This window comes from Diabrotica undecimpunctata, chromosome 2 (genome assembly GCF_040954645.1).
Source record: "Diabrotica undecimpunctata isolate CICGRU chromosome 2, icDiaUnde3, whole genome shotgun sequence".
In the NCBI taxonomy this organism is placed as follows: Eukaryota; Metazoa; Arthropoda; class Insecta; order Coleoptera; family Chrysomelidae; genus Diabrotica; species Diabrotica undecimpunctata.
Window position 1 is genome coordinate 39,227,637 of NC_092804.1, and position 24,010 is coordinate 39,251,646.

The 24,010-nt window shown below is 32.0% G+C and overlaps 1 protein-coding gene across 1 annotated transcript in view; it reads left to right on the forward strand.

The window, feature by feature from the left end:
- Window positions 1-643: 643 nt before the first annotated feature.
- RhoGEF3 (Rho guanine nucleotide exchange factor 3) overlaps window positions 644-24,010 on the forward strand; it is a 941,311-nt gene continuing 917,944 nt past the window's right edge. The window contains exons 1-2 of the mRNA XM_072521630.1: window positions 644-760; window positions 4,142-4,347. Of these exons, the coding sequence (XP_072377731.1) occupies window positions 644-760; window positions 4,142-4,347 (323 nt within the window). The remainder of the gene's footprint in view (window positions 761-4,141; window positions 4,348-24,010) is intronic.

Sequence of the window (24,010 nt, forward strand, 5' to 3'; positions counted from 1 at the left end):
GACGTGAGCGGGCGTTACACTTTTTCATGAATGACTCCGAGCCACAACCTAATTTAAGACGTTGTCACGTCAAAAAATCGGTGGCCTTTAAAGTCGGTTTTACGGGCGAAGATTTTACGTGACAACGTCTTTTTCTCGGTAGAATATTTATTGATATGAATATTATTAAATTGCACAATAGGAACAAGGAATTTAATGAAAATAAGAATTGCACAAATTTTAACTATAGAAATATATTTTGTTTACTAAAACATTGTACATGTAAACTTAAACTTAACTAATTTCTATTTGAGTGATTTTGTTGAGGATAGGACGATGATAGGAGAAATATGAAATGAAAGGAAGTGTTTCTGCTGTAATGTGTCTTGAACGCCAAGAACGCACGAGAAAGACAGAGACACAAGCACGCACCGATTCAACGCGCCTAATTATCTAATGCTGCGCGCGCAGCGGACCGATTATGTTTGAGTGGGAGAGAGACGCAAGGCATTAGCTGGTCCGGCGGGCCTCTCTCTCGTTCGGTGACTCATCGTAACAGACGTAAGCGGGCGTTACACTTTTTCATGAATGACTCCGAGCCACAACCTAATTTAAGACGTTGTCACGTCAAAAACTTAGTATCATAAAGGGAATAAAAGAAACGATGAATCCATTTGATGATACAATTGATCACCAACAAGTTGCCAATTTCCTGCTGAACGTCAAAGAAACTGGCAGTCGACAAAAATTAGAGTTTATTTCAAATTGCTCTTTAACTCCTGTAAGATTTGAAAAATTTATAAAACGTAAGAAAATCATCCATTTTGCTTTTTAAATACCACAAAAGTTCTCATGACCAAAGATAAAAATATCAAGTTGTTGATGAAAATGGAAAGAGACATCTTTGATCCACGTCTAGCAGTTAGCATACAAAAAAAAATTAATCTAGAACATTGCTTGACTTTTCCACCTGCACCCATACCGCCTGCACTGTTTTCATGTACTGGTGAAATGTTAAAAACTCCTAAAGCAACATTTGCGAAAACTTAAGCCGAATATCGAAATGGTTGAGTCCACAGTTATTTACGTAGAAATAATAGATGGCTTTTATTAGTTACACCTCATTAACCACAAAAATTTGAAAAAAATTCAGAATCAATACTAATAAAAATTTGTTCCACAAATGTTGTGGAAATCCATTTACTATTCGACAACTATTTGTTACCCCAATCAAAGATTCGGAACGTCAAGCTCGAAAGGAATTCGATATTCCATATAAAATTTCAGAAACTCAACAAGTTAGGTCTACATATTTTTTGCAAATCCTTAAAAAATATCGTTTCAAAGAGGTACTGATACGCTTTTTGACTGATCATTGGGATAGTAAAAATTTTCTTAGAATTATTCAACAATAAAAAATATTTTTAACCGTTGATCATCAGTGTTACTCCTATCAAGCTCACAATAATTGCATTAAAAAAGCTGAAGAAGCTGATTTTACATGTTACTACCACGAAGAAACGGATACGCGGATTGTTTTTCACGCTCATAAAATCGCACCTGGATTAATTGAGTTGACTCAAGAAAGTTATATAACCTACACTCTAATTTCACCAACTGCATCGATTTGGCTCTGAAGTTGGGTTCAAAATGATATCAAAGTTTACCTGCGTTCCACGCGTATACAGGTTGTTATCACACAGCAGCTTTTTATAATAATGGAAAAATTAGTCTGTGCAAAACATTTTCTCAGAATAAAAGGTATCAAATCGTTTTTACAGCGTCAATTTAATATTTTTTATTTTATTTTTGGATTCTATATGAAATTTTAGGTAAAATTTGTGCACATAGTCCTTTACCAAAAATGATGTATTTTCGAGATATTTCGATTTTTTTTTTTAATTTTAAAAAAATTATTGTCTACATAATTTAATAACGATATCTCTATAAATAACGGGACTAGTGACGTGAAATTGTAACAGTAAACAATAAGCACTTGTCCGTTAACTACATTTGCCCAACTCATTAATATTTCATACAGGGTGTTTTAAATTTAGCCGCCAACATGCACAATTTAAATCATTTAAAACTTGCTTAGTTTAAATAGATCACCCTGTATTTTCTTACATTTTTTGCTGTATTTTTTAAAATCTATTCTTTTGGTATCAGTATTCCTTTTACCTAAATCAAATGACTTTTGAGATATTTCATTCTAAGTTAAAGCATAACAACACTTTTTGCATAACAATATTAAATGGTCATTAAGGGCCATGATTTCCAATATTTAAGGTGATATTTTATTATTTTTTCATAAGTTATTAATTCTCAAAAGTAACCAATAGCATAAAAGGATTATTAATTGTGGATAACATTAAAAACGTTGATTTTGTATTTTGTACTAATTTAATTAGATAACTTACAAACTAAAATAACTAAATGTAATATTAAATAAATAAAGTTTTATAATAAGTGGAAGGAAAAAGACAGTTAAGATTTGATTTCACGTATAGTGCATCTGTGTATCCGCTTATACGTATTTCGCCCTAAAAGGGATCTTCAGCAGTGAACGCTCTATTCACAGTTCGCTCTCTCGCTTCTCTCTCCCTCTATTCGCTCTGAACGTGAAAATAAATCTTTTCTGTCTTAGGAAGCAACTCTAACATGGCTTCGTATGGACGCAAGTAGCGACATCTGATATTAAAATCCGTAAATTAATTTTCGAAACCAAATTCAGATTTTTGCTTTAATCTGTGCCTTCTAAGAATTGCAAGGCAAAACAGACGTTGATAAAGATGTTATTGTAGACATGGGGAATCTAAAAATTGCATTCCACAACAATTCAACAACTTTTATAATAAGTGTTTAAAATTAACAACATCTACTTCTAAACATTTTTGAATTCTTTTCATTAAGTTATGTCTTTGGAAAATACCTGATTTTTTATGTAACCCCAAAACCCAATCAACCCATGTGTTGCACACAAAATCACATAATTGTAAGGAGAAAGATATACTTTTCAGCAACTGATACTCGAAGGGAAGATAGAGGGTAGGAGATGTCTGGGACGTAAAAAAATGTCATGGCTGCGCAATATTCGACAATGGACAGGAATCCAAAGCTATGAAATGCTTCGCAATGCTGCTAAAAACAGAATTATTTAATACTGACTATTTAACATCTCACCTGACAAGACGATGTAAGGTGGACACCTACGCAGAAATGCACGGCACCTTAAGAAGAAGAAGTATTTTTTTTGCTCAACAATGTTTTTCTTACTATAATATACAACTAGGACAAAATTGACTCGCCCAAAAGTACCATTGCTACTTATAGGCCTCAGGGCCCTACAAGTTCTGTAAATTAGTGAAATAGTATAAACTAGCGGACCAACTCGACATCGAGTTTTTTAAATGAAATTTTTATTTTGCGAGAAAAATATACAATATATACAATGACCGGAAGTAAAAATATTTTTATCAATAACTCAAAAACTATAAATGATAATTTCGTGAACTTACATTTTTGAACTCTACGTTGAATTCTCTATGTATTTGACTAATAAAAACGAAACCGGAAGTCGACCTCAAAACCGGAATGCAATTTTTAGTTCATCAAATGTCGACATGGATATCATTTAGCAGTTAATTTTGCATGCTGATCACGAATCCGGTGTCAGATTTGCTCTATCTTGACGTTTTATGCGCGTTTCGGGTCACTTCCGGTGTCGGATCGCAACCGGAAGTACATATTTAGATTCGTCTCGACGAGACCTTTCGATCCATATATACATTGTGGGGTCTAAAACTTAAAGTAAATTTTAATTTCCGGTCATCTCAAAACCGGAAGTGAATTTTTGTACTAAAAGTATATCTTGACAATCTCATACGTAATACTAATAATATTCCAAAAAAATATTTTAATTATCTAATATGGTTTTTGAGTAAAGTGGTGGACAAGAAAAGGGCTTAGCGTTTTAGTATATAAGATAAAAAATAAATGTATTTACATGCGGTACATTAGTGGTTTTAAACAACAAAACTTTGTTTTAGGTTATACAAAATTAATCCCGAAAGGTGCAATCCTGAACTGCAGAAATTCTAGTAAATTTTGTTTTTAACGTATTTTTATCAGTATGTACATGCAGTGCTTTATTTCATTGCAGAGAAGCGTCGACAGCATTCTGGACTCGACATCGCCTTTAAGAAACTCACGGGCCGTGACTTCAGAAACAGCTCGACGTTGGGTCTCCAGCGTTGAGGAATCTGTGTCGGCACCTATGGAGTCACATAAATCCGCTTCTACCGCGTCTCATCCTTCGAGCAGGCAAAACTCCACTAGGGTCAGTCCGGCTGCAGAGCAGGATAATAGGTAGGTACACCAAAGAATAATATAATAATCCACACAAAGTATATTTACAAAAATTTGGTTATAAAAATATACTACGCTGTTACAAGAATGTCAGTGTAATAAGTAAATTTTAAGAAAATTAAGCCATTTTAGGTAAATTTTTATTTGATACATAAAATATTAGACAAAAGGCATTAAAGGCGTAGTATGCATGTATATGAGTTACATACACTTAAAACATACTAAAAGTCTAACAGACTTAGGTATTTTTATATTAAATAACACTTTTGTTCAGAATATAAATTTTAATTATCAAGTTTTTACAATTTGATTTCATGTTTATTTTGCATCAATCTGGTCATTGCTTATGAAAGTTAATCAACGTCTAAAAACTTAACATACAGATGAAAAAATATTTTCATTTTCTGGTAGTCGTCAACAATAATTAATGAATCATTTGGCTACTTTTCTAATATTCCCTGTTATTAAGGTACCTTTTATATAACTGAAGGTTAAGCTGAAATGAACATGTTTTACTTTTTATTTTATTCTAATTACATTTCCTCTGCTCATCTTTAAATGTTGCAACCTACTATAGCATCTCTAACACTGTGAGTAATTACTATTTAAATGGGAATAAGCCACAATTAAAGGTTAAAAAACGTTTATTGACGTTTCAATTTCCACTTCGGAAATCGTTCTCAAAATACAAACATTAGTAAATTAAACAAATTTTGTTTTTTGTGGCTTATTCCCATTTAAATAGTGATTACTTTAAAATGCCACAAGAAAATAGCTTCAGAACAATACTGTGAGTAAGTTGTTATCTTGGCGAGGTTTAGTAAAGTCCTGAAAATGGCACTGAAAGAAACAACAACACACTACACGATTATATGTGGCGATTTTAACGCAAACATCAGTCTAAAGCAGCATGAACAGAAAACAGCACTAGGTAAATTTGGATCCAAAGGCTGAAACGAGCGTGGACAAACACTACTAGAATTTTTATTACAACAAAATCTATACGAGATGAATAGTTTCTTCTCTAAAAAAGACCACAGAAGATGGATCTGGTGAAAAAGCCCAGATGGCAAGATTAGAAACGAGAGAGACTACATAATCAGTAACAAAAAAATATATTCAACGATGTCACAGTCCTTAATAGCTTTACCACAGGCAGCGATCATAGGATGATAAGAGCCAAACTAAAATTAAACTTAATAACAGAAAGATTACATAAGAGAGAGATTCAAAATGATTATTAAGAAAGCCAACCCAATATGGAACAACCCAACGAATTTAAATGAATACCAAGACAATATCAATAAAATCCTACAACAAAATAAATGCATTCTTCTTCTTCTTGATGTGCCTATCCGTTACGAATGATGGCGATCATCATGGCAATCTTTATCTTATCTGCAGCAGCGCAGAAAAGCTGCACCGATGTTATATTGAAGCAGACTCTGAGGTTCTTTAACCAAGATGTTCTTTTTCTTCCTGGACCTCGTTGTTCAAATATTTTTCCTTGCAGGATGGCTTGAAGGAGAGCATATCTGGAATCATTTCGCATAATATGTCCGAAGAACTTTCGAGAATTGATGGTGGTCAGTATCTTCCGGTTCTTATTTATTCTTCAGATGACCTCCTCATTTGTGACTCGATCAGTCCACGGGATCTTAAACATTCTCCGATATAGCCACATCTCAAAAGCTTCCAGTTTTCTGCACATATCTTCGTTTAAGGTCCACGATTCAACACCATAAAAAAGAAAAGAGAAGACGTAGCATTGCAGCATTCTCACTTTTGTATCAAGAAAGAGGTTGTGACTCTTGAAGAAGGCCCCCATCTAACTGATTTTTTTATTTTTTTATTCAACGCGCATTTCCCAATTCTGTTATGTCTAATGTTGTCCGTGATATCCTGATATCCTAATTCACTCATGGCCCTTAACAGTGAAAGTCCAGTAAAAAAGTAAAATTTTTGATCTGCAAAATTATGCCTCACCCTATCGGCAAAAGTTGTACCTATAGATCCATCTAGTCCCAAGTTACTTTTTCCTATAATAGTAAGGTTCCTTTCCGTTGGTAAGGTTCGGTACCCACAAGATAACCAATTGATACATTCTGAGATCAAAATTTACACTCATATCTCATAGGCTTCCTTTGAATAACCTGTTTACAGCTATGGTGGCTATTGTACGGTACCATTGATTTATCAAGAGATACTGATATGGTTTTAAATGAACTGAAATATTTAAATGTTCTATAAGTAGTCGTACTTTAGCAAACATCATTTTTTTGTAGCTGAGTGTTATCTAAAAAATGTAAATTTAGCCAAATTTTTCTAAACCAATTCTCGACATTGAGTTGGCGATTGCTTCATTTCTGAGTTTCAAATTAAAACTTTAGTACAGATCTTTTCTGGGACTTTAAGAATACCCAGAAATCAATTGAATTGCAAAGAATATTTTGAGTTCTTTAGGGAATGAAACCTCAAATGATGTGTTTGCATTTTTGTGTCGGGCATACTTATGTATTCAAAGAAATTATCACGCTAAAAAAGTGTAAAGAAATCGATTGTATTTTCACAGAGAACATTATTTTGATTATAAAGATAGATATTTTCTTGATATTTATCTTGGGGCAAGTCAACTCTTTTCCAGTTAATTGGTATATTGGATTTATACGCTTTTTTATTAGATTAAACAACATTTATTAAAGATTCATCGTCACTCGAGAACTTATCTTCAGCCTTTTGTGTCTCACATTGTGAAATAAGATGTGCCTCAGCTGGGGCGTTAAGTATCTTTGATGAAAACTCATCTGAACTTAAAAAGTTCAGACTTGGTTTAACAGAGAAGGAATTTTGAATTTAATATGGGTGCTCAAAGAAAATTAATTTCAAGTATTGGCAGCATATTCAAGATGACACAGCCTCTTGGTCCACCAATTGTTTAATTTTTCAAAGTTGCACAAAAGAATACGGCAACTCATATGAATGTAGAAAGAATAGCTTGGTTTGCAATTCGGCATGTAAAAATTGTGCTGGAGCGAATTGCACGAATATGGAGAACTATGAAGAAAATCAATTACGTGATACAGAAGACGACAACGAAATAAATTTGAATAATACGATTATTTGTTAATCAGCTTTTTTATTTTTTACTTGATAAAACGTTTATATTTTTTTAGTCAAAAAATCATATCGCAACTCTAAATAGATACCACACTTTCATAAAAATAGCATAACTTAAATAACTCATTTAAATAACTTGATCCTGGGCACCAGGAAGCTCGAGGACCATCGCCAGCATAAGATTTGTGTTCAGCGATCTTGAAAACAGCCGAGTAATCACTTTGCACTGATTTCGAAAAAAATAAACATAAAACTCCAGAAAATGAAGTCCACCAGAGAATGGGCACCAGGTAGCTCGAGGACCATATTCGTGTTCAGCGACCTCGACCACGAGTGACAAAATTGAACTCATTGCTGTCGATATTTTCGAGTTGCAAATTTTTCATTTTCTATGCACTTAATTCTCCTCATGCACAAAATACAATTTTCATTTTACCACCATGAATTTTGTTTACAAACTTTCCTGACCATTTCTCAAATTGAATGCAAAAAAGTTGAATAGCGATATATCTTGCTGTTAAAAACTGGTATGCTTAGTAGGTACTTCGTTGTCTCACCTAATAAGCGTAATACAAGGAGACTAACTGCTAATCTTTTAGAAGGTGAAATCTGAACATCAACATGGTAAAAGCTAGAATGACAGAAAATAAATAAGACTAGAGGGGAGAGAAGATTTAGTTATTTTTTTTGAGTATTTTAGCTAATAGAAAGGCTCTTAACCTTAATCGCACATGTTTAAACTCTTTGTATATTCGATTATATACCTGATATAATAGTGCGTAGGGTGTGTAAAACGGTAGTATTATATAATTATGTAATAAAATTATATTAACAACATATCATCGTTTTAATCATACTATCTTTTATACTCTAATACTTTTTTATTAAGAAAGTAATAAATCGAACCCACAAGGTTTCGGCCACGACCATGTCCACTTCCCACCCTGAAATCTCGCAGAATTCTTCGAAACACTGACAATGCTGCTAGGCTTAAGTTAGTCCTGTCGCGGATTCTGCTATGACGACCGCATCTGGTACGACTAGGTGAGAATGAAAGTGATCGGTATCTGTTTTCTTATTCTCGCGCTTGTCCTTCGTTGAGAGCAAGCCACATGTGTTTAATGTATAAATGTTCAATAATGCGAGTCCGAGATCAACAAGGTTATGTTTTGAATTTTTTGTGAAGGTGCCGCCACATTTTCTCGATCAAATAGTTTAAACAAATAAAATGAAACAATAAGTATATGTTACAAATGCTTGCAGAGGATTTATTCTTACATAGGATTATTAACAAATAGAAGCAGGTGTATTAATTTTTTAAAAATATTAGGTTTATATATATAATATATATATATATATATATATATATATATATATATATATATATATATATATATATATATATATATATATATATATATAAATACGTTCAAATTATCGGGTAAAGTGGTCTGTAATAAAAATCTTTCTTTTTTCTTAATTACTCAATATTTCGCCATTTATTTAACAGCTTCTTCAGGAGTAAACTAAAACAATTTGAACATTACAAAAAATGGCGTAAAAATACATTTTAAAACACTTACAGAATTTAAAAGATTTCGCAAATAAAAAATGACATTGAAGTATTTGAAATATTGAATTATAGATTAAATTGTCTTAAGCACGTTCGTTACAGCTATATGATAAAAAATTTAAATTATTTCAAATGTAAAAATAAAAATAACAATAAAAGAAAAGTTAGAAGAATAATATTTCTTTGATTAATTATTAAGGTTAGTTTTTTATTAAGATGAATGTTGGCTATTATGAATATTTATAAATTTTGTTCAATATGTTACAATATATGTTACTTAACTGTCCAGTGTCCGTTTTATAATTTAAAGTGTTTTTATTTTTGTTAATGTAATACATCTCAAGAAATAATCTGCTTTTGTAGTTATCAGTCTGTGCCAAAATGTGAGCTTTGTTATAGTCTAGCATATGACCAGTGTTTTCATAGTGCTCAACCACTGCGCAAGTATTTTTTCTCAAGCGGCAATCACTTTTATGTTGTGTGATGCGTTGTTTTAGCCATTGTGATGTTTGACCAATATAGCTATTTTGACATCCTAAACACGGTATTTCATAAACGACATTACTTTTATATAAGGTTGGTACTGGGTCTTTGATTTTTGAAAATAGTTGTTTGCTGTTCATGGTATTATATTTAGCTATACTAATATTAGGAACATTTTTGAATATGGATATGACAGAATGAGTTAGACCATTAATAAAGGGAAGTTTTTTATATTTGATTAAATATATATATGAAAACACTGGTCATATGCTAGACTATAACAAAGCTCACATTTTGGCACAGACTGATAACTACAAAAGTAGATTATTTCTTGAGATGTATTACATTAACAAAAATAAAAACACTTTAAATTATAAAACGGACACTGGACAGTTAAGTAACATGTATTGTAACATATTGAAGAAAATTTATAAATATTCAAAATAGTAAACATTCATCATAATAACAACTAACCTTAATAATTCATCAAAGAAATATTATTCTTCTAACTTTTCTTTTATTGTTTTTTTTATTTTTACATTTGAAATAATTTTAATTTTTTATCATATAGCTGTAACGAACGTGCTTAAGACAATTTAATCTTGACATTCAATATTTCAAATACTTCAATGTCATTTTTTATTTGCGAAATCTTTTAAATTCTGTAAGTGTTTTAAAATGTAATTTTACGCCATTTTTTGTAATGTTCAAATTGTTTTAGTTTACTCCTGAAGAAGCTGTTAAATAAATGGCGAAATATTGAGTAATTAAGAAAAAAGAAAGATTTTTATTACAGACCACTTTACCCGATAATTTGAACGTATTTATAAATTATTTTTTGGTCGAAATAATCATTTCTAATATAATATATATATATATATATATATATATATATATATATATATATATATATATATATATATATATATATATATAATTCTGCTAAAAGTTCTAATCTACCGTTAGTATAATTATGTGATAACGTATTCTGTTTCCTATTTATCATTAATTTGCTATTTTTATTATCATTAATGCTACATATTATCTTAATTACTATGCTATTTCTTTTTTTTTTTTTTTATTAATAAAACACCTCTTAAGAGGTGTCTTTTACACTGCAATCTGATCAGAAAATTCAATGAGCAGTTCTGTTCTGTCCTAAATTAATACGCTATATGCTCCCGAAGAAGCTGAAGCTGTTTTCACTTGAAGATCCTTTTTGTGCGCGCTCTTGTAAGTCTTGGATCATTTTTCTTCTATTTAGTTTGTCAAACGCCTGTTTAAAGTCTAGGAAAAGTATATGTCTTTCTCCGTCATACTTGTGTGTTTTCTCTATCACTTGTTTTAGCGTATGTATAGCGTCTATCGTTGATCTTTCTTTTCTAAAACCGTTTTGGTAATCCCATATGCTTTGTTCTGTATAAATATATTGTTAGTCTGTCGCTAATTATACCAGTCATTACTTTATGTTACATTCAGTAAATTAATTACTTGGTAGTTTTTGCATATTTCATGGTCTCCTTGTTTTGGGATTGCCATTATAATACCCTTCTTCCATTCTGCGGGCATTATTTCCTTGCTCCTTAGTTTTCTTTGCTTAGTTCTGCACATATTTTGTCTTCTCCCGTTGTTTCCTGTTTTTAAATTTGCATATTTTCTCTTTCACTTCTATATAGGTCAATTTTTCTTCTTCATCATCTTGTTCTGTGTTTGTTATTGTTTCTCTTTCTTCCTCGCTGTCCGTTTCTTGATATATTTCTTCGAAATACTTTTGCCATTTTTCTGCTTCTATAGCTATATTAGCTGTCCGTTTTCGGTTACCTAGTTTTAAGTATTGGTACAATGGTTGTGAGTTGTTGTTCTATTTTCTGTTTCTATCTTGTTTATAATTTCTTCTACTTTTTTATTTTTTTTTCGATTTAAATAATTTCTTTGTCTTTTACCTTTGATCTTTGTATTTTTCTCGTTCCTCTACTTTGCTTGTCCTTAATTATTTCAATCTTGTTCTACGGTTTTCTTCCACTGCTAATTTGCACTCATCGTGAAACCAATTATTTCTTCTTTTATTTTACATTTTTTAACCACTTTCTCTGCTGCATTGTTTATTCCTTGTTTGATTTTTTTCCACTATTCCTCCATTTGTTGTTCTTTGAACTGCATCTCTGTATTTACTTTTTATACAAATCTTCTTCTTACTTCTTTCTCTTACAATTTATCTGCGTCCCAATTTCTCTGTGCTTTTCGCCTTTCATTCTTCGTTGTTTTTATTTTACATTTTGTAATAGCAAATGGTCCGAATCGATGTTGGCCCCTTTGTGAGATCCAACGTCATTTGTGTGTCATTCTTTATGTGTCTTTTTAATCAGTACATAGTCTATTTGATTCCCCTCCAGACTTCCTGGTCTCATCCATATTATTTTGTGTATGTCTTTGTGTTTATATCTCGGGCTACTTATGTACATGTTTAATGCCGCTGCTTAATTACATAGTCTTTCTCGATTATTGTTTGTTGGTTCATGTATTGAATTTGTACCTGAAACCTCTCTCAAGCGAGTTTCTTTATCTATTTGGGCATTGAAATCTCCTATAAGGAGTAATCTATCTTCTACCGGGATTTTCCCTTAGGATTTCTTAGTTTTCTTTTAGGATTTCATAGAACTGCTGTTATGTTAAGTCATCACTGTTTTCTGTGATGACTTTACAAAAATGTCCTAGGTCGACTTTTTTTTTAATTTGTAAAAAAAATCAGGCTATCTAAATATGAAAAAATCAGTTTTTTGCAGTCAATGGTTAAAAAGTTATTCTAATTGTTTATAAGCAAAAAATCGACATGTTTTCGCCAAATTGTTTTGTAACATTATAATTATTTTTTCCAAGTTTATTTAGATAATAATAATAGAATAAATCTTCTTCTTTCAGAAGCTACCCGTATAATTAATATAACTATATAATTTTCTGACTTAATAAGTTATAAGGAAACATATAGGTTTTTGTTATAGAGGTCCATACTACTCAAAACAACTGTCGGTTGCCTGGCCGGACGAGTGTCACGAAAAAAAACTCATTTCCCTGGGCTATGTTGCTTAAACAAATCAATCTTAATTGCAATTATAAACCCCTTTTATTGTAGGAGACTTAAGAGGAAAGAAGAGTGACCTCATGTAATCTTAAAACTTTATTCTACTTTTTTTAAATTCCATTATACTAATTTATAATAAATCTTTTGCCAAGTTATTCCTTATTGAAACAAACAATAAATTTCTTCTTTCATGACGAATTTCAATTCAGAAATGTTTCGATAATTTAAAAATCTTAATTTTCTAATGACATATGCCAATTGTCATCTTTGAAAAATCATTTAAAAGGCTGACATTCGATTTTCCTCATTCTATTTTCTGCTTTAACTTCAATAAATAGTTGGGTCTGACACTTGTACTATAACCAAATTTTTATTGTATTTTTTGTCCAGTATATAGTCCTTTTTGTGTTTTTTTAACGAAAAATAAATAGAACCAGCTTAATAAGAAAAATTGTCTGTAATTTTGTTACTAAATGATCTAACTTAGTAGTGATACTTAAATACTTAACGTAAGTGAAACATTGTAAACTTAAAGTTAGTTATTTATTTTAAATGAAGAGCTGACAAGAATTGACGAAAATTTAAGTATAGAAGAACACTGGAACAAATGCAAGGAAGCTATACATACAGCGGCTAAAGGCGTTTTAAAACCTAACCAGGCTAAAATAAACAAAGATTGATTTGACGAAGAATGTAGATCCATTAACCAACAGAAAAATGAAGCACATAAGAGACTTCAGCAGCGCAGAACAAGATAAACCTGGAAGACTATGAAAATCTTAGGCGAGAAGAAAAAAGGACGTTTAGAAGGAAAAAGAAAGAGTGATACGAAAACGCTCTAAACGAGATTGTTAACCGCCACAATAGAAAAGACCAGAAGATAAACAGCTGCAGAAAAGAATTCAAACCCAGAATAACAGCATGTAAAGACAGAGATAATTCCATAATTAGTGACAAAGAATAGATATTAAACAGGTGGGCGAATGATTTTGAAGAACTGCTTAGCGATAGTCGTGAAGAAGATCAAATAGAAATTACTTTGCCTGAAATGGATGAAAACGCTCAAGAGCCGCCCCCCCCCCACCGAAGAAGAAATTAGAGAAGCCATTTTAAAACTGAAAAGTAACAAAGCTCCCGGTTTGGACAATCTTCCTGCCGAACTCTTTAAGAATGGTGGTGACACCCTTTTTAAAAACGTGTATAAATTAGTAACCAAAATCTGGCAACGGAAGGAAACGCCCGCGGACTGGAAATTAGGTGTAATGCACCCTCTTCACAAAAAGGGAGATATGATGGTGTGTGATAATTATAGGGGCATCACCCTACTTAACGTGGCATATAAAGTATTGTCCAACGTATTGTACAGAAGATTGATCCCATATGCTGAACAAATAGTTGGGAACTACCAGTGCAGTACAAGTTCTATTTAAGTATGTTCTCACTGCCCTCTATAATGTGGTGGTGTACAGTCTTGCATAAACCACATATTTCGCCTTAAGTTTGATGACAATTTTTCCAATAAATCAAATAAAATAATTTTATAAAAAATGTAAATAAATCTCACCATTCAAATTACAAGGTAATTCGCATGTCCGTAAAAAATAATTACCAATTGTCCAAACCATACGTTTATTTAAAATTCATGTTTAAAATGCTTATCCCATAGTTTGGTACCATTTGTAATTCTTTTTTATGGACATGAGAATTACCTTGTAATTTGATTGGTGAGATTTATTTACATTTTTTATAAAATGATTTTATTGATTGGTACACCACCACATTATAGAGAAAAGTGCAGTGAGAACATAATTAAATACAACTTTCCTGAACGTTGTTGGATTGTTCGTGGTAGTCATATTCCTTGGTCATGTGGTGGGATATTAATATAATTATTTAATTCATAAAATTCCCAAACGAATACTTTATTATTATATTATATTTATCATATATTATACTTATAATACTTATTATAAATACTGCAGCAGTTTCTTTAGAACCAATGATGCTATTTAATATGAGACGATCTTTTATGGAATGTATTGACAAATGAATTAAAGAAAATGGTGGACATATCGAACACTTACTTTGACAAAAAGTTTAATGTTATTAAGTTTAACTATTTCTTAATTTGGTTTATTAATAAAATATTTTGATTATGACTTTAATTTAATACACAACGTAAAATGTTGATGTAAAATCCCATTATTCTGTTATTTTGTCAAATCCTACTATTCTATCCTGCTAATATATTTATTTTATTTAATATTTCGTTAACTGTTAGCTTTATTGAAGGCATTTTATACCAAAATTCAGAAGTATTGATGTTTTTGTCTAATTTTCTTTCGTTGCCTGGAGTAATTGCGTTAAATCTGAATTATGTAGTTGATTTGTAAAATGCGATTATCTCGAAAACTGTTGAGTTTTGAAGTTATTAACAAGTATACCTTTTTTTTGGTAAAATAATGTATCTTTAATTTTTTTTATCACAAACACCGGTAACTTAAAAAGCAAAAAAGTTAAGTGCAAATGTATGCCACATATGTGGCATATGTGGCGCCCTCTATCAGCTACATTAAATTATGCATCAGATTATAATTTCGGATGATCAATACTACCCAGCTATGCATTTTTATACATAAATGTTTATAAACGTGAAAGTTATAGTGAAAATTAAAATTTTTAATTTCCACTTTAACACCCTGTATCTTTCTTATTATCAACATTTAATTAAAGCAATTTGACTTAAATCGCAATATTTTAAAGTGTAAAATCCATGGTTTCTTTTTGTACAATTACTTAAGGACCACCCTGTATAACAGGATAAAAACAATATATTAAGATTAAAGTAGAGTTAAAATTGGATAACGTTATTTTGTTATGCTGAAAATGGCTCTTACATGTTTTCTTTGTTATCTCGGTATATAATTCTAGAGCTCTATTTACTTTTCCTACCTACACATAAATATATTTATATGCAATTATATTATGTATATTATCTTTCGGGCAATTTATGTTTGTTCTAACTATTGTTTAATTTTATTCAGTATAATACTAAATAAGTTTAACTTATATTAGGTTTTCGAATTTTTTAAGAGCGTAGGCGCAAAATTTCGGGCCAATGCTTTTTAAATGCATTCATTTCTTTCGAATCCTGAGAAAACTAATAAATATTTTTGAAAAATTTAAACGCAGAATGAAAGATTATATTACTACCGAGGGCCGAAAGTTACTTAGAATAAACAAAAAGTATTTTGAATAAGATATTTGAAATTAAAAATCACACTAAATTTTCTCTTCTTTTTCACCCCTGTAACTTATTAAAATAAACATTATAGAAGTTTTCAGGGACTTTCGGCCCTCAGTAATAATGTAATCTTTCAATCTGCCTTTAAATTTTTCATAAATACTTATTAGTTTTCTCAGGATTCGAAAAAAAAACGAATCCATTTAAAAAGCATTGGCTCGAAATTTTGCGCCTACGCTCTTAAATATCACTTGCCAAATTTAAAAGTTTGTGCCCAGAATTTTTGAGCAAAACAAGATTCTTCGTTAACTATTTGTTACTGGTATACTTACTCATAGTCATTAAAAGTATGAAATTGCTAAAAATAGAAATAATTTAATCACTGTTTTATGACAAAGCTCTTGTCGTTAGTTCGAATCTTTTGTTTGAAATATGAAACAACATTTCTATTATTTCTCTCAATAGAACTTATTCCGAATACAAAAATTTGGATTCGACTACATCTCAAAAGAAGTAACAATTACCTAACAATAAAACACTGAAAACTTTTGTTTTCAATATTTCCACAAAATTGATTTTAAATTATTATCACTACAGCTGTTTCGGCCAGAGTGCCTTTCTCAAGTAATCTATTTTTGGTATGTGTTTACACTTTATAGTCTTTAACTAAATAAGTTGAGAAGGGAGGATCTGTTTGTCTCAAGTTGATTATTCAGAATTATGTCTGTATTTTTTAATTTGATTTCCATTGATCCTAATAAAGATAACTTAAGGCTTTATTTTGAATCTAAAGAATTTGAAATTCGTCATTAAAAGAATGATTATGGTCTAGAAGGCTGTGGCGCACCCAGGTGGAATTTAATTCATTAATCCATACCTTTTAGGAATAATCACAGAAGTATACAGGGATAACACTACGTACCTAAAAATCGAAAATAGACTATCAGAGCCAATAAAAGTAACTAAAGGACTAAAACAAGGATGCAGTATGTCACCCTTACTGTTTAATTTATAAATTGAGGCAGCCCTCCAAAATTGGAAAAATCACTGCCAGGGAATGGGAATCCCCATAGGAAATGACGTACTGTTCTCCCTGAACTTTGCGGATGACCAAGTCGTCCTAGCTCAAGATTCTTATGATCTAGAATTTATGATAAAGCGTCTATACAGAGAATATGTAAAATGGGGGTTACAAGTCAGCATGAAGAAAACAGAATATGTAGTTATTAATTCAGATGCAAGGTTTGAAGTGTTGATAGACGAGGACGTGAAAATCAAACAAGTGGAAAAATTTAAATATTTAGGTGCACTCATTGCTAAGAACGGCTTGGGATAAACCGAAATTAAACACCGATTTAATCAGGGACGTACAATTATAGGATGTCTAAACTCCTTATGGTGGGATTGCAATATTTCCAAAAGGAACAAAAAAATCGGTTGCCAGTAAAGTCGGTTTTACGGGCGAAGATTTTACGTGACAACGTCTTTTTCTCGGTAGAATATTTATTGATATGAATATTATTAAATTGCACAATAGGAACAAGGAATTGAATAAAAATAAGAATTGCACAAATTTTAACTATAGAAATATATTTTGTTTACTAAAACATTGTACATGTAAACTTAAACTTAACTAATTTCTATTTGAGAGATTTTGTTGAGGATAGGACGATGATAGGAGAAATATGAAATGAAAGGAAGTGTTTCTGCTGTAATGTGTCTTGAACGCCAAGAACGCTCGAGAAAGACAGAGACACAAGCACGGAAGCACGTACCGATTCAACGCGCCTAATTCTCTAGTGCTGCGCGCGCAGCGGACCGATCATGTTTGAGTGGGAGAGAGACGCAAGGCATTCGCCGGTCCGGCGGGCCTCTCTCTCGTTCGGTGAGTCACTGTAACAGACGTGAGCGGGCGTTACACTTTTTCATGAATGACTCCGAGCCACAACCTAATTTAAGACGTTGTCACGTCAAAAGAATAGTCCAAACCAAGGCTGAATCAGTTCTTTTTTAGGCTTTGAAGTATGGATAATTAATGCAGACCTGAAGAAAAGATTGTTGGCAGTTGAAATGGATTATTTGAGAAGTGCTAGAACATCAAGGCAGAAAAGAAAGACCAAGGAATCTATAAGAAATAACATGAATGCTACAGAAACGGTCATTGACAGAATAGAAAGAAGAGGTTTGGACACCTATTGAGAATGCCTGACGAACGCTGCGCTGGCCCCAAAAACTTCACAAATGGAAGCCCTCTGAAAAAAGAAAAAGAGGTAGACCTCGACGCTCATGAAATAAAGGAATTAGAAGAGCGATGGAATCGAGAGATTTGGAGGAGGAGCTTGCCTTGGACCGGGAGGATTGGCGGAGGAGAACGGGAATAAGGCGATAGCCGTCTCCAAAATGTATTGTATTGATAAGTTGGATTAATGTCAAACGTCAATAAACTTATTTTAACCTTCAATTGTGGCTTATTCCCATTAAAATAGTAATTACTTTAAAATGCCACAAAAAAATGCTTTAGAACAATAGATAAGATCTAGATATGAGAGGAGAGTGTTCTAAAAATGTAGTCATCCTTACAGCGGCCACCCCACTTTCGGAGTACGGTATGTGTGACAGTCAACTGCGCACAAGTAAGAGAGGGTAGTTTTAGTTAGTAGGCAGGATAATAAATACCTGAATCTTTGGCACTGCTATCTTTAGTACTTTAAACTAACCTAAAACCCAAATTTTAGGGACTCAAAATGGAGGTAGCATAAAAAAATTTTAAACCCCCCCTCTCAGACAAATTCTGAGTGCGCCGCTGTATTCTGAAGATAACGGATTAGGTACAAATTTGTTTTATTTCTTTATTAATTTGTAAGTCTGTATAATTCTTAGTTTGTCGTACGCATTTCCTATCTAAAACATACCTTAAATCTCTCTGTCAGAGCATGCCAATCGTAGATAAAAGTTACAATAAAAAATAAAGTGTGTTTCCACAAATTTTTCAAAAATTCAAGGTGTTTTTCGTGCCGATAAGTATATTTTAATATTAAATTGTCGTTTTACCCACTACAAAAAAAAAATTATATTATACACGGGAAACATATTAGATTTTACCTCCCGGTTTTTTGTCCCTCTCCGCTTCGAGTCGGGAGACAACACAACCTCGAACTAAAATCGAATACCATTTTCTCTTGTAAATTAATAAATATTTTCGATTTAGAATTTTTTAAAACCTGCCAATATGGTCCTTTACATAAACAAACATTTTTTTTGGATTTTTGATGCATTTATTTGTATTATTAGTTAAAATTCACACATAAACACTGTAAATAGTCTAAAGATAATATAATTAATAGTAAACTGGGGTGGTAGTTATAAACAGCATTCTTTATTAAAGCTTTAAAAAATGCTTTATTTAGTGGCTGCAGATAATCGGTCACTGTGCGCCACTGTTCCTTTATGCTTCTTCGTTGCAAAATGGTTCCTTGTCTACAGAAGAAAAATGTCAGCTTTTACGTGCGCTAACTTTTGTGACATGAAAATTATGGAACCAGGCGGCATACTGTCCTTATACTCAGCTTTTTCTTTTTTTCCCTCAAAACACATGCTGGAGGTAAAAACATACCCTCTCCATTGCAGCAAGTGATTATAGATATGGTTTCATCCCTTTCACCGGATGTTATTGCAACTACGCTCTTAGGTCCCTTTCATGCCAGCACATAGCGTGGTATAATATATGGTTGAAGTCCGAATTCAGCTACGTTAAATATATTTCCCGGTTTATCAAGGAAGATGTGTCCCATCAAGATGTTCTGCAGCAATGAAAAGTAGTTTGCAACATATTTCTTGTTTAAACTCCTGTTGATCGTACCTGTGAAACTTCTTCCGATTTGCGGACTCTGCGTACCTGTGAAACTCCTTGGATTAAGAGTTCTGGATTTTGTTTTAAGAATAAATATAGCCAATCCAGTCCGGCAATTTTATTTTCATGGTTAAACTTGTGATGCAGAGTACATTTGTCGGCCAGTTTATATGCCATGGTAAGTACTTCCGTAATAGTCGGTGCAAATACGAATTTTTGTAATCTTATGACATGTTTTAACATCTTCTTCTTACATTTCTGTGTTAAGAAAGGCGGCCCACTTAAGGGCTTTTTTGTGAAACATGCCTTTACTATTCGTCTTCAGCGTTGGCCATGGAATGACAAACTCCTTCCTTTGATGCTTCATTCAGGCTCATTCCATTTTGTCCTGCCTTTACGGCATCTTCTGGTTGCTATTCTGTCCAGTTAGCATGGATGGATCTTCTTTGCATTTTATAAAACGTGGGCATATTTGCCCGAACCAATGACGATTTTTTAAAGTTTTACTTATACCGAAAAATAAGAGTACTCCCATTTATTAGGGGTGCAATGGTGAATAGCACATCAAAAAGTTCGCTTTGTTAGAGGCAAAGATTTCTAGGTTATGTTGTATATAAATAGTCTAAGCTACCTGAAGCAACGTCTACAAGTGCAAGCATTATATAAAAATTACTAAGCACCGGAAATAGTTTTGCGCAAATTACTTACGGTTTTTAAAACGGGGGTGGTTTTCACAACGTATTCGCTGCATAAATGATAATAAACTGTCGGCATTTAGATTTACAGACACATCTGTATTACTGAATTACCTTAAGCTTTTACCACCTCAGTATAATACGAAGGAAAACTTTTTGGTCTTCTTTGGTTCTCTTCTATGATTCGTAAGATGCTTACCTGTCATTGATGATATTTATAATCTTCTTACTCTTTGTCAGAACTTAAGTGTTTTTAAACGCTTTTTTATAAATTTTGAACTATATTGCTTCCATTCCTGAATATGAAATGTTTATGAACTGGTCAAACTTCACTTATACAAGGCATCGTATCCGTGACGAGAGTCACGTCTTCATAACTATCCGATATTTTCGTCTGTAATTTTTTCAACAATAAAATACCAACTAGAAACCCTTTTATATCTATTCAATTAGTTAACGGTTGCATACTCGAATTCAGTGATAAACTTTAGTTTTCCCAATTAGTGAGAAGAGGCTGTTATGAAAAGAGACAGTTACTAGTTTTCTAATTACAATTTATTTGCTAATGGGATATGCAATTGTAAGAAGTTTTACTTTGGGAAATAAGGTTTTTGAGAGTTCTTCGCAGCATGAAGAAATTATTTATTTGCTATGTGGAGATGTGTGTTAAGAGATATAATTACTATTTACATATTTTCAATAAAGAGGTCTTAGGAAAACCTCGAGGGATCTAAACAATATGTATGTACTTTTATAGTGGAATAATAGTCTAAACACAACCTGTGTGAAAAAAACCTTGGTTAAAATATATATAGTCTAGTAGACATCGTATTGGCAACTAATGAAATGATTTAATTGTTATAGTATACTATATTTATTATATCATTTAGTTCATAATCCTTTCATTTGGTTTGCATATTGCACATAATTTTATATTTTTAAAATTGTTTCTTTACAAAAACTACAATCTGTAGCATAAATTATATGTTTCTCTCGTTTTTAGTTTTATATCAGGTGTAGTTTTCAACGCAACTTTTATATTCCTATTTTTTATAAACTGCTGTTTATCAACAAACATTGAAAAAATGTAACGTGCAACTTATTATAAAAGATCATTAAAACATGGGTAATAGACCAGGCGGTATCTGTTCCAAAACACCCCCATTTATGTTAATCATATTAATATGATCCTTTTTTCTCGATTTTTTTAGTTAATCTCTTTGAAATATTATTAAAAATAATAATTTCAGTATGCAAACACTTTAAAAGATGGGCTAACTTTTTTATTAAATAATTGGTTTTCTTTTCTTTTTGTTGCTATATCTCGGCAGCTATGTATTTTAGAAAAAATTGTGAAGAACAAAATATTTTGTTATTAAATTTCCTATAAGATTGAATTTTTTGCAAATTGAAAAAAAAATTATTACTAGTACAAAATTAGCAAAAACCATTAAAAAAGTGCCGGCAAAAAAATCTTTACATTGCCAAATAAATCACTAATTTCGAAGAAAAATTGCATGCGTTCTGTTTGCGCTTGTTTAGCATAAATGAGGGGTGAGGGGATAACGTACTTGCAACAGCAAGTCTGTAGTTTACTGACTGCTTAGTTTCTTTAGTTTATTCTGCGTGTTTGTACCATACACCGTTGGCTTTGTGCGGGTAGTCAGTGTTAAACTTCTTTTTACTTACTCAGTAAAGTTTCGAATCGTTAAATTCTAAATTGAGGTGAAAAATATGGGTCGAAAAAAATTCACACAACAGAAGAAAGTTCGTACTTTAACGATACTTGATAAAGAGGACTCTATAATTACCATAGCACGTGATATTGGTGTTCCAAGAGAGGTAATTTTTCAATTGAAACAGTCGGCTGCGTCGTTGCCTTCAGGGACTGTTCCGGAAAGAAAACCTGGTTCTGGAGCTCCTAAAGAAACATCATCTAGGACTGACACCATATCAGGCGTGAAGTAATGTCGAACCCTTCCATAACTGTCACAAAAGTCAAAAATAACCATCCTGATCTTCTTCAGACCGTTTCATTAAGAAAGATTCGTCACCGGCTTCAGAAAGATCTAGCATTACCTAATCGACGTGGTGCAAATAAGCCCTTGCTTACAAAAGCAGTGAAGAAAAAAGATTAGATTTTTGTAAAAGGTGTCAGCATTGGACACCTGAACTATGGAAAAAGTCATGTTCAGTGACGAAAGTACGTTCATGTTAGTAAGAGGAAGCTCCAAATTTGTTCGTTGTCCACACACCGCGTCAAGGTACAATCCAAAGTTCACAGTTAAAACCGTCAAACATCCTGAAGGTGTAATGGTATGGGGTGCGTTTAGTGGAAATAAAGGAAGGGAAGGGTGGTATTTCTTGCCAAAGAATGTTATAATGAGAGCAAGTCACTATGTGACTGTTCTAGAACATCATTTATAAAAATTGAAATGCCAATACAGTGTCAAAGATCTTGGATGATCACAATATTAACGTATTGGAATGGCCAGGTCACTCTCCCGACCTCAATCCCATCGAGAAGGAATATAATGAAAAATAGGGTTCGAGAGTGTCTAAAATAAAATCACGCGTTCAAAATAGCGACGCGCTTAAAAATTTTAAATATCTCAGCCTCTACCGTATCTTGATCACTTTTTATACTGGTATCTTGTCAGTTAAAACTTTCAAACATGATACTTTTATAAGCGTATAATTATTTATTTTTTATGTTTTTACGTGTAAATAAATATTCACTTGCAAAACTACTTCATTTTTTTTCTTTTTGTCAACTTTGATTAATCATAACGGAACTAATTGACCATTCTTAATGTTTCTTTAATACGCGTCTTTTGCTAAACTTTCGATATAAGTTTAGCAAAAAATGTAAATTGAAAATTAAAAAACTTATTCCATTTGTTTATTAGTTTAAAATTATACAGTTGTTTTGAAAATTCCCTGGACTTTCCTATTGAACAAATTTTAATTATTAAGTTTATTTTAATTTTTGAATCTCCTTTGTTGTAAAAAAAATTTCAATTATTTTAAACTTTTTTGTTGGCTTCCAATCATTATTTTTAAGAGTAATAAGTTTTTTTCACAAATTTAGATTGCAAAAATGTTTTGTAAAAACCACTTGATGGATTGTGCTGAAACTTTATGAAGCTCTTTTGTATTTTAAAAAGATTTTCTGGGTTCATTTTGAAGGTTATATGTGGTTTTTAAATACCTGAAAAAGCCACACGGCTTTTCTCCACACTGAGTCGCAGAAATGTGCAGAAAAGACGTGATAAATCCAATTATTTGTGTAATTCTTTGTAACTAAATACTACGACTGATACACAGCATGCTGAATAATCGGCCGTTTCAAATAATCAGGGGCACTAACATCAGTTCCTGAAGAATCTTAGGAATGGTTTGCCATCAGAATCGGTGCTCTTTCCACTCCTATTTAAACCTGCCAGAAACATAATAAAAAAGTTAGAGTATACTGACGATTGGATGCTTAAAATGAGATGTACTATTACAGTACCTCTACGGTACAGACCTCTTTCTAAGAAAGCAAACAAAAACAGCAAATTCCAATTTAGAAGATGTCTTTAACATTGCTAACGCATGATCTGAAGAGTAAATTGCTTGG